The 11,271-nt window shown below is 39.9% G+C and overlaps 1 protein-coding gene across 7 annotated transcripts; it reads right to left on the reverse strand.

Moving 5' to 3' along the window:
* Positions 1-3,515: 3,515 nt before the first annotated feature.
* Positions 3,516-10,468, reverse strand: LOC146553100 (serine/threonine-protein kinase pim-1-like). 7 transcript variants are annotated; one of them, XM_085255738.1, is made up of 11 exons: positions 10,262-10,468; positions 9,432-9,452; positions 7,947-8,020; positions 6,834-6,959; positions 5,553-5,789; positions 5,302-5,427; positions 5,084-5,178; positions 4,595-4,945; positions 4,325-4,505; positions 4,068-4,238; positions 3,517-3,978 (listed from the first exon to the last, which is right to left on the reverse strand). In XM_085255738.1, the coding sequence occupies exons 4-11, from the start codon at positions 6,850-6,852 to the stop codon at positions 3,887-3,889; spliced, it is 1,272 nt and encodes a 423-aa protein (XP_085111864.1). In that variant the 5' UTR covers positions 6,853-6,959; positions 7,947-8,020; positions 9,432-9,452; positions 10,262-10,468; the 3' UTR covers positions 3,517-3,886. The 7 variants fall into 7 exon arrangements, with proteins under 7 accessions (XP_085111859.1, XP_085111864.1, XP_085111863.1 ...); XM_085255737.1 differs by lacking the exon at positions 9,432-9,452; XM_085255739.1 differs by lacking the exon at positions 9,432-9,452 and having other exon boundaries at positions 6,834-7,013.
* Between the last annotated feature and the right edge of the window lie 803 nt (positions 10,469-11,271).

The raw sequence follows: 11,271 nt of genomic DNA on the forward strand, positions 1-11,271 counted from the left end.
GAAGAAGCTTCTCAGATGAGAGGTGAAACATCTTCAAGAAACTTAAAGAAGTCCAGATGCTTTTCTTTCCAAGCTCCTTAGACTGTAGTTAAACTTCACACACTGGACTTGTCAGTCACACATCCTTCGCCAGTAGGCATTCCCAGAATGATCTTTCCCCTTCTGACGCTTAGAATGACCAAATATGTGCAAAATGGACAATTCAACATGCCACCATGTCAGTCTTTTATTAAATATGACATGAAACAAATGACTGAGCCATTAAATTTGTCACAAAGGTGTTCACCTAATTCCAGGCAAATGGAATAGACTTCTATGGGACCATAAGTCTTTTTGCACTTTGACATTTGTTTTACTTTTCAGATCTGTAACCTATAACTTTTATACTGTATGTGTTTTGATCATAGGAGTCTACAGGGACTTACTTACTTTTAGCACGTTTAGCAGTTGATGTTGGCTTCTTTTTCAGTACTGGAGCTTCCTGCTCATTGAAGACTTTTCTAAAAGGAAATGCTTAATCCAAAATGGCATTTTAAGGGCTTGGATTAATGTCAATTTCAGCAAATATTCTTTCTTATGTTAAAAGAACATGGATCTCTGTCAGTGATAACTTCTGACTTTATAACTCAAATTTTAAGAGAGAGCTTCACTGCTAAGCTCTCATCTGTGTGGGTGTCACGGTTCGCTTGAGGACTCACACGCAGGACTCAGAGGCACAGTCAGTATTTATTACAGTTCCACCAGGTGTATATACAAACAGTGCAGGGGATAGTGCTATATACAAAGCGGTGACAGGGAAAAGGCTCCGGGGAAATCCAGGTAGGGAAAAGACACTTGCTCCTCTCCAAACACTCACACAAAAAGGGAATCCGCTCGGGGAATGCAGAGTCGGGTCCAGGGGATCTATGTACAGAAGGAAACACACGTTAGAGGTTTTGCACAGGGAAGCAAAAGAGAACTTGCTCAGAGCCGGGCTGCACTGACGCGAGTCACACACAACGATCCAGCGATGAGTAGAAGCCACTCCCTGGCTTAAATGCTGGCTGCACTGATGAGGCCCAGGTGTTTCCTCTTCAGAGGGGCGTGGGCCGAGGGCGTGAACCCACCATGAGTTCCGCCCTGGCGAGAGAGCGAGAGAGAGAGCACTACTAGTCAGCGGCCTGCTGATCCCCTGGCCGTGACAGTGGGGTTCAAATCCCTTATTCAGATTAAGATTTTATGTGACATTACATTGGCAAAAATTAAATTTACTTGAATAATGTGAGTATTGGAGTAAGTACTTGAGTAATTTTTGAATAACTTTAATTTTGTAATGTGCATATTTTATGAATAATGATGTTTCAATACTTTAATCTACTGAATAAGTAAGAATTAGACTTAATAATCTTTTTACTTTAAAAAGGGAAATTGTGTAAAATCTTTTATTCTCCAGAATGCACATAATAAAAATGTTTTGGGGAATGTATATGCTTTTTAAAAACCAATTGCTTCTTACCTGATGCATGCTATAACTTTCAGCAAAACTGAACTAAAATGTGTTAACAAGCTTACCAAATAAGAAATGTTTTGTGAATTTTCTTTGCAGAGCGACTGGAAAGCCGGCTGTTATCAAAGCCCACATGCCCTAAAAAGGAGGGCGCGCTGGCCAGTAATGAGTTCATCACTCAGTTTAAGATAAGAGTTGATCAGAATAGAGGCGATGATGAAAGTCTGGAGCATCAGTTGGAGGCTGCCAACCTGTCTGATGAATCGTTCGAGGCCCAGACAGAAGTCAACGGACAAATATGATCACAGACATTTTAAACACGCGAGTTGAGAGTTAAGGGGGAAAAATATTGTAATAATTGCACACTAAGATATAAAGTGATGGCAGCGAGCACAGTGTTGCAGGATTTAATTAAAAACACATCTGACTAAGACCAACTGAAATTTAGAGTTGTGTATAATAAAGTTTATTCATGATTAATAAAACAAATCTGTAATATTTTTCTTTCTCTTTTGTCCATTTGAATCTCGCTACAGCTTAAATAAAAGAAAAGAATGTGTTTGGAATAAATTAAACTCTATTCTCTCTTTTTCTTTCTTTTTTTCTTGGTGGGTTTTCATTTGCAATCAAACGCAACATTATACAATTATATAGTATAGTAAGAAATATCCTTTAACTTCATTTAGTATTTTAATTTTTGTTTTTATTGTTTCCCCTTCAGTTTGTGCTTATAACATGTTCTAATCTGACATATTATGCAGTAAATTATTTTTGCAATAACTTAACAGGCCATTGTGGGAGCCAACATTCACTTATCAAAGACATATTTGTATATTCTGTGGGCTGCTTTATGGTTGTGTCATTTAGAAACATAAGCCACAACAGACTTCCACCGGAGAGTACTTAAAAATGTATTTTTATGTAAAGATATTTTAATTAACTACTATATTAAGAGAGAACCTATTGTTACATGGATTAATTGTACAAACTGTAGAGAAATAAGTTTAAGCGTGCAACTTTTTATTCATTTTTAACTGTGTTAATGTTTTTATGTTGATACAGCCGCCTCATATCTGTTTCCTCAGTGTTTTTTAAACCATGTACTCCATCTATGAGTAAGAACATGAATAAATTCCTTTCCAAATTTGTAGTTCTTTTTTCCAACTGTTTTGAGTATATATGTAACATTTCTTTACACACAAATGCAGGTATTCTTTTGCACCAAGACGTTAAAGAAATGCTAAGAAAAAATGAAAATACTACGTTGCAACCTGTGTCTATCTATCTATCTATCTATCTATCTATCTATCTATCTATCTATCTATCTATCTATCTATCTATCTATCTATCTATCTATCTATCTATATGTGTATTCGTACCCTTTTTTCATCATCTAGTTTCCTGTGCCAGATCTTCTACTGATCCACTGAGGCAGACATGTAAAAAAACATGAACTAAAGCATATTTCTGTATATAAACAGGACTTTAAATCTTTATCAACAGCTACTTTAGAGGAAATTCTTCAATAAACAGCAACCAAAGGCTCAACTCAGAGGACAAAATCCAACCTGTTATAAATAGTGTGACAGCAAACTTTCTCTTGTGTAAAGTTACAAATAGGAGTAATTATCCACAGGAGCTTTTATACATAACGAAGTTATAATTCGTCCTGTAAAAATTGTACACTTAAGCTATATAGTTCCCGCTGTGATAACTCTGCTATGAATGCCTCTTATTAACTTTTATGCTTTTACAACCCACTATGAGCAAACACTCAGCAACAGTGGGAAGGAAGAACTCCCTTGTTGAAGGAAAAAACCTCTGGTAGAACCAGGAAATCTGTCTAAACTAGTTGGGGGTTAGAGCAACAGATGCAAGTCTTCAGATCATTTGCAGTGTGACTGTCTTTGTGCACACTTTAACCTCATTCAGTTTTCTTATTTGTCAAAATGCACCATGGGTAAAAACAAAACAAAACAAAAAAACAAAACAAAATAGTAATGAAGGAGAATCCTCAGCAAAGATGAATTAAACAAGTTTTATTTTGATCAAATTTTACTTTAAGTAAAACACATCTTTATTTGATGACTTTAATGTCATCAAATAAAGACAGTTTTGATGGAGCTCCTGACCCAGCCCAAGCTCTCTATGAAGACGAGGAAAAACTCCCCAGGGGGCCAGATCGATGGGAAGAAACCTCGGGAAAGCCCATTCAAAGAGAGATCCCCTTTCCTGGGATGGCTGGGGGGGTTACAGGAACTCCAAAAAAGCTAAACTTTTATTTATTTATTTTTTAAGATTGACCCATTCTATCTACTCCTGTCCAACAGAAAAAAGGAAGGAAGTTACTACAGCGTATCACACTTATATGATAAGGTGTGAATTGTGTGTTTGTGTGTGTTATCTTAGCCAGGGGTGAAGCTGGAGCTCCTCCAGTGTTGGGCGCTTCTCCGGGACTAAAGCTAAACATGCGTCCAAGAAATCCCGGCATTCTTGAAAGAAAGAAAAGATCAAAAAGATGAAGATGATAGTTCTAGTGATCCAAGGCATCAGTGAATCTGGAAGTGTGAAGTTTTCTTACCTGTGGACAGACGCTTTTTGATGCTCAGTTGCTTTGTGAGGAACCTCGCGGTACTAAAGTATTGTGCATGAAGCGCTTCATACAACACCACTCCCATTTGCCACACCGTGGTGGGTCCACACCTGTAGCAGCTCCTAATGTACCACTCGGGAGGGATGTGAAGAGGAGTGCCTAACAAACAGACACAATTGCAATTTCTTCTAAAACAAAAGACACAAATTGTTACATCTGTGAAAAGCAGGAGCAGAATATGTTACCATAGAAGATGCGATACAGAGATCGCTGCTTAACAAAGCAGCTCAGTCCAAAGTCAATGATGCGAACTCGAGGCACATCTGAGCCGGTCTCAATCAGAATGTTTGGTCCCTTGATGTCCCGATGAAAGATGTGTTTATCCTCAAGTTCCTTTACAGCATCAACTAGTTGCTTCAGAATGACCTGGAAAAGATGAAAAACACAATAATGAGTTAATGCTTTTCTGCCTTGATTGAATGCTGTACAGTCTAAGGCTCTCCCAGTCAACCTACCTTGGCCTTGTCCTCTGTTAAAGTTCTTCCATGTTCTGCTTTGTATTTTTGCAGGTCCACAGCGGGGACAGGTCTCTCCAGCACCAGGATCAGCTCTTTGCCAAGGTCGAACCACTCCAGCAAGGACACAGGTGCAGATATTCCCACTGACCCTTCTGCTTCACCTGCAAGTTTAACCATAATGGCCACTTCCACTGAGAGCTTCTTCCCGCTTTCATCCTGAAATGTTACAACAAAGTGGATGATGAGGAACGCCGCATTCAATCCAGTAATGTAAAACTGATTCAAGTGTTGGACGCTTACCGCCACTTTGCAGTAGACTTTATTTTTGGGAATGTGTTTGATGGCAACCTAGAAGACACAGAGCATTGGTGAGCATTTCCTCAGTATGACATAATGAAAGGTGGAAACACAGCAGACGTCTCAGTTTACGATATTATCCATTATCTGCGTTACTGCCTGTCTTACTACCATCATCTGAACACTTACTGGAAAACGATCTTCTATCCGGTAGCCAGCAAACACTGCTCCGCAGCCTCCTTCTCCGAGCTGGTGCTCCTCCACATATCTGGCTTGGAATTCACCTGAACAGACAAAACAACAAATCTTGTTTTATTACAGCTGTGACACAAATTACTCTCCTCTGTAGCATAAATGTTCCTTTTGCCCTTCCCCTGAATATAAAACCCAAGCTGCTTGCTACTTACGTTTTTGGTCTGCCACTGATTTTTTGTCCTGGTCCACATTCCTTTTTTTTTTCTTGGGTGGCTCTCTGTTGTCTCCCGTGGCCTTTCTTTTGCCATGTTTTGCGCACACCTGTTTGTTGTTCAAGTCTGGAGATGTGGAAAACACCAAAAGCACATCAGCTCACTGGATGATAGACACAAACACTAAACACTAATATCTTAAACCTAGCAACCACACTTAATCTACCCCCTTATTCAACTAATTAGCCTACCTTTACCAGAGTCCAACAAGGAGGATGCTTGCTCCTTGTCACCGCTCATATGGTGGAGAAGTTTAGCCTTCTTTGCTTTCTTTGTTGTGCCCTCTTCATCTTGCACAACCTTGCGCTTCACTCCTTTGACCACATCTGAGCTGGTGGAAGGACCAGCCTGCTCAGCGACCCTCCTCCTTTTTATTGGGGTCTTCTTTTCAGGACTGGCCTTTCTTTTAGCAGTCCTGCTCTTACAATCTATAAACGACAACAACACAGTGGTGAAAAAGAGTCCCCGACATCAGGACTGGAAGCAGTTTGATGGCAAAGAATTTGAAATTGCTTTTGCTTAAATTATCACAAGTTTATTCTTGGGATAAAAAAACTGACCAGTGCGAATTGATACTAGGTTTACTAAGTCTTACATCTTGATGACACTTGTTGCTCTGTTTTTACTGTTGAGTCCAAGAATAAACCTGTCACATTATTTTACCAAAAGACAAAGTGCCCCAGTAACCTTTCTTTGATTAGACATCTTGTATTAAAGCTATTTTCAATCAAACATATGATTCAATTGCTCTAAAAACGATTCACACAGTGTCAACGTTTCTAGGATTTGGATTTTACCAGGATTTTATTTTATTTTTTTACTTACTTTGATCTCCTGGATCTTTCTTATCTGCCTCAGTCGTAACTTTTCTTGTTTCCTTTTTCATTTTAATTTTTTGAGAACTTTTAAAATAGAAAATGTCACCTTAATGAGTGAATAGTCCTTCAAATGTCTGGATGCTTGACTTTTCTAACTAAGCTGTATAAGTCAGTTCTGTAAGTGAGCTTTAAAAGTAAACTCCGGAGACTATGGCAACACAACATAAGAAGCTTGCCTTTTAGTGACATCACTGACTGCCAGTAAAAGTGTTCCAAGTAGTTTAAAGAAAAACACTCTGGCAGACAAAGCCATAATATTTCATATAATTCAGTAATTTCACATTAAACTTTCTTTCATTATCCTTTCATTATTTGTTTAAAGACTTGATGTGTGGATGCTACTATGAAGACTTCTAGTTGAGCAAACACTAATAAACACTGACTAGTTTATCTGAGATAAAATATAACTGACTGCAGCCTTTATTCCATGTGTTTTGTCTGTGAATGCCCCCATGTACACATGTAACCTCCACCCACTGCAACACCAATAATGTCCCGGGGCAAAGCGGGGTTTGGTGAACCAGGAGCTGTGCGCAGCCCGTGTCCACCAAAGCCTGGTGTATACCCCCTTGACACCTTATTAGGATGCTGTACCTCCATGACTGCCTGGCATGCTCTGCTCCTTCTGCCCTGGCAATCAGATGATCCTCAGCCAGGGTGGCTTGCTGGTCAATGGCAGGGAACCCCTCGGGTGGGCCACTTTGTCCAGCAAACCAATGACTGTAGAAAACATGGATGATCTAACAGTTCTCCAAAAGTACATAAAGTACTTACCTAAAAAGCAGTTAATGTCATGTTGCATTTATTTATTGTTATTACATTGTTTTACAGCAGCTAATTAAAAACCATCATCTTAATTACATGTTTTGTTTTTTTGTTCTTTGTTGTTGTTGTTTTGCAGTTGTCCTGTAGGTGATGGTGTAGCACAGAGACTGAACTAGTGGCTAGCTAACATAAGAAGGATGTACTTGAAATGTACTGTACTTGAAACTTGCATCTCATCTTTGCAGCGTTCACTTTGAAGAGAATGTCTTTACCAAGGACTCACAGGTTAAGTAACTTTACAATTGTCATATTACAATATATAATTTTAGAGCATGATTACAGCTCTGCCATCTTGATTGAAAATTAAATACATCTGGAATACGAACAGCTGATCGGATCGGCAAAGCGTGTTTCTGGAATATTATGTTTTTGTTACTGCAAGCGCTTTTTATGCAATTTTTGCAAAGCTATATGTGGAAGGAAACCGTGACCTAGGACAAGCTGATGGCATAAGATGTAAGTACAACTCCTCTGGTTTCATATGCAAAAAAATTATTGCGCTAGCTTACGCGGTTCCCGGTTCTACAGGGATTTAAAAATAGTTACGCAAAACAGAGCGTGCCCGCTCCGACCGGCTTTAAAGAGTTAAACATGTAACAATCGAATTGCATCTTTCCATTGCCAGCCATCTCATTTTGTACAAATCCAGTCAACTCTTCCAAGTTTGTGTATTTTTTAAACCCTTACAAGAATTGAAATGTGTCCCAAATATCTGGATCCCATCAGAGGCAAGTTTCTTAAAGAAGAGGTAGTAGCTGCTCCACCATAGGACCAGTAGGACCTCCAGCACACAATGAACACTTAATTAACATTAACACATTTATTAAAACACAATTTTAAACAATAACCCTTTTCTTTTAGTGTGTTTCAATTTGTTCCTACCGCTCCATTGGAACAGTGTACTATCCAGTAACAGCATCCAGCTGGCAGAAGCATACACCTGCAGCAAGGAGAATCTACCAGGCAGGATAGCGCAGCGGAGTCATCAGATGAGGATGATCATGAAGTGGTTCATCCAGCAGGAACAGGATACCAAAAGGGGAGGGAAAAAACACAGAAAGCATAGTCATGACTAACTCAGTGTCACTAACAGCTCATCTAGCAGTCTTAACATCATAAAGGTACAGGCTGCTCCATATAAAAAATATTAACAGAAAAAATAAATGCTGTTAACCAAATTTTCTTAGGCAAAAGCACATAATCTTGATATTTGACCTTGTATCAGCCGCCATATTGGAAAGGTAGCCAGGTTTCCTTAGCTGCTAGCTTGCTAACAGTCTGCTATCCAGCCCGGTAATAACTTCAGTCACATATTTTAGAACATTTAGCTTTCTTCCTTAACAAAAACATCGCAGTTGTGGATTTGAATCTCGCTGCAGCATAATAAGACCCAGAACATTCAATTTGAACATGTGCTGCAAGCTAACTCCCCAGAGGAGTTCATGCAATGGCCAATGCCTGTCGGATTCGGCTCATGACTTCTCTGTCTAACAACACATTAAAACATCAGTTTCAAGTACAAATGTTTCATAAACTTATCTACAGCGGCTCATATTAAATGTACCCAAGTTTCCAGCTGGCAGTGGGCACAAGAACAACACTCCTCATCAGATCAAGGGAGGAAAAGAAAATTCTAGAGCTGGGCTGGGTGGCTGCTATGTAGGGTTGCCAACTCCCTGAAAAATAAATAAGAGACACCTCGTGGCCAGGGCCGGGCAACCCAGTTCACCCTTCCCAGTGTGGTGAATTTTGTAGCTCTTTTTTTGTGTGTGAAATTATTTTTTAACCATTTGACTTGAATTTGATTTAAGCAGATGCATATTCTTTGTGATATGACCATATGGGAAACAAATGATCATTTAGCCATTTATTTTTAGCTCAAAATGACAACATTAACACAGTAAAACAGGTCTCTTTCTTAAACAGAAGCCTGTCATGCTTAACTTTTGAGAATATAAGTAAATCTTTCTTTAAAAGAACTCTGTCCTGCTTAACTTAAAATTATATAAATTAATAGAAAACAATAGAACGAAAAATATTCTTGTAACAGTGCACATATAGTGCATTTAGTACAATTGGCTTCAGTTGAGGTATTATTTCAGCTTTTCTAATGCTAATCAGCTGCTCCTGTTTGTAAACCCACTTGTTCCCATGATTACGCATCATAACTCATCATCATCATTAATCTATGTATTACTTTTATGTATTAGTCATCTATTTGTTGTAATCATCTATCCTTGCAGTTGTTTATTACACAAAATAAATTATATTATCACACTTCTGGCCACATAGCGCTGATATTCACTGCACATGCCCATATTAACCTTAACCAGAGGGTTTGAAAAAAACAAACCAGTGTTTACATACCATATCTGCTTCTGCCGTGGCCTGGTGGACAAAAAATTGGTTAAGGGTTCTCCGAGCTTTCACGCCCCTAATGTTCTTCATGTGCCCACCACTAGAAGCATGCCTATGGAAAAAGTGCGCCGGCACACAGTGCAGTGCGCTTTATAGGTGTTATCGTGCATTTTCCCAGCCAGGTGTTTTCCTTTTCCCATTCCTCCCAGTACTTTTGCAGCCTTTTTTTTCTTTGTCTGAACAAACAAACATTGCTGCTCTAATGCTGGGCTTACACTGTGCGATTTTTGGCCCATTTTGAGCCGATTTTTGAGTCGTGCGACCGATTTGGTGATCGGCCCGATTTGGGCCTTCATCGTGCATCGTGTAGTATACGTGGGGTAACGAGAAGCGATTAACACCTCACGACCAGCTCCCGATATCAATCGCTCGGCTAACACTGCTCACGCGCAAACACGTAAACGTCGGTGAAAAAGATGGAGCAGCACGGCTGTGCAGCGTGTGAACTGGACACAAGCGATGGAGGCACAACTTGTAGAACTTTGGAAAGCTCATCCGAGCCTTTTCGATGTGGCATCACAAAATTATCACGACCACAACAACCGTGAATATAGTTGGATTTACATTGCTGCTCAATCACAGCTGCCTGATCATGTTTTTCATTAGCAATTTAGCAAAGTTGATGTTGGTGGTGGTGTGCGTGTCTGTGTGAGTGAAAGACAGAGAGAGAGAGCGACAGATTTTCTGTTATAACCTTCATTTTATGGACGCACAGTGTGAGCGCTCAGGTCGCATCAGAGCATCGGGCGGTATAGTGTGAGACCTGCATCGTGACCTACCAACTTCTAACCCCTGCGCGTCAATCGTGCAGTTTGAGCAGGAGCTGAATAACGTGACTGAAAAAATCGCACAGTGTCTGCCCAGCTTTACTGCCCAGGTGTACTGTCGTCCGAGACTTGCACCGCAGTGTCGGCGTTTGTTTCCCTGTTGGCCATGCTTGTTGTTGTGGTCATCTGTTGTCTTCCGGTATTTTCTCCGTAAGCGACCTTTCCTCGACCAATGAGATGAGCGGTAATCTGAATTGTCATACTCGAATTGTCATAAGTTTGCTGTCAGCTCATTGGTCACAAAGCAGGAGAGGGGCTGGGAATTATGTTTTCAAACAAAGCGTTAATTCCATTAACATTTATAGACTACTTTTGATTCTCACTGTATTGCGGGACAAAGTGCGTCCCTTATTAGCTCAATACGGGACGTGTACTTTTGTTTCTAAATACGGGACCATTCCGTTTTTTAAGGGACGGTTGGCAACCCTACCTGCATCACAGGTGACTCCACTCATCCGTCCAACACCTTCTTCAGTTTGCTGCCATCAGGAAGGAGACTGAACAGCCTTCGGGCCAGAACCAGCAGACTGAGCGACAGCTTCATCCATCAGGCTGTCAGGATGCTGAATTCACTCCCTGCTCTCACACACGAACTCCAGACCTGCATTAACCTCTTTCCTCTGAACCCCCCACCCCCCAAACATATGAACTCTGACCCAACACTATTACTTTTTCACTGACCGCCCCACCCCCACTTGCACACAAACTTGTCCACAATCACTATGATTGTGTTGCACACTGCTGTTTAAATAATTGTATAGTATTGTATTGTGTTGTGCATAAAACTTTTATTTTATTTTTATCCTTTTATCTTTATATTGTTTTAGTGTACACTGGGGGCCATGGGAGGATTGCAATTTCAAATTCTTGTGTATGACTGTATGTATATGGTCCTTGACAATAAAGCTGACTTTGACTTTGATATAAATCACACTTCTGTGTTTAACAATTACAACACTTGA

Source organism: Mchenga conophoros, linkage group LG18 (genome assembly GCF_057382185.1).
Source record: "Mchenga conophoros isolate Kocher_MC1m ecotype Shallow Benthic linkage group LG18, M_conophoros_male_GT1.1, whole genome shotgun sequence".
Taxonomy (NCBI): Eukaryota; Metazoa; Chordata; class Actinopteri; order Cichliformes; family Cichlidae; genus Mchenga; species Mchenga conophoros.

Coding starts and splice junctions, on each gene's coding strand:
- LOC146553100 (XM_085255733.1), bottom strand. CDS start 6,247: ATGAAAAAGGAAACAAGAAAAGTTACGACTGAGGCAGATAAGAAAGAT. Junction 5,790..6,186: donor GAAAGATCCAGGAGATCAAA/GTAAGTAAAAAA, acceptor TGTCGTTTATAG/ATTGTAAGAGCAGGACTGCT. Junction 3,979..4,067: donor CAAAAAGCGTCTGTCCACAG/GTAAGAAAACTT, acceptor CTTTCTTTCAAG/AATGCCGGGATTTCTTGGAC.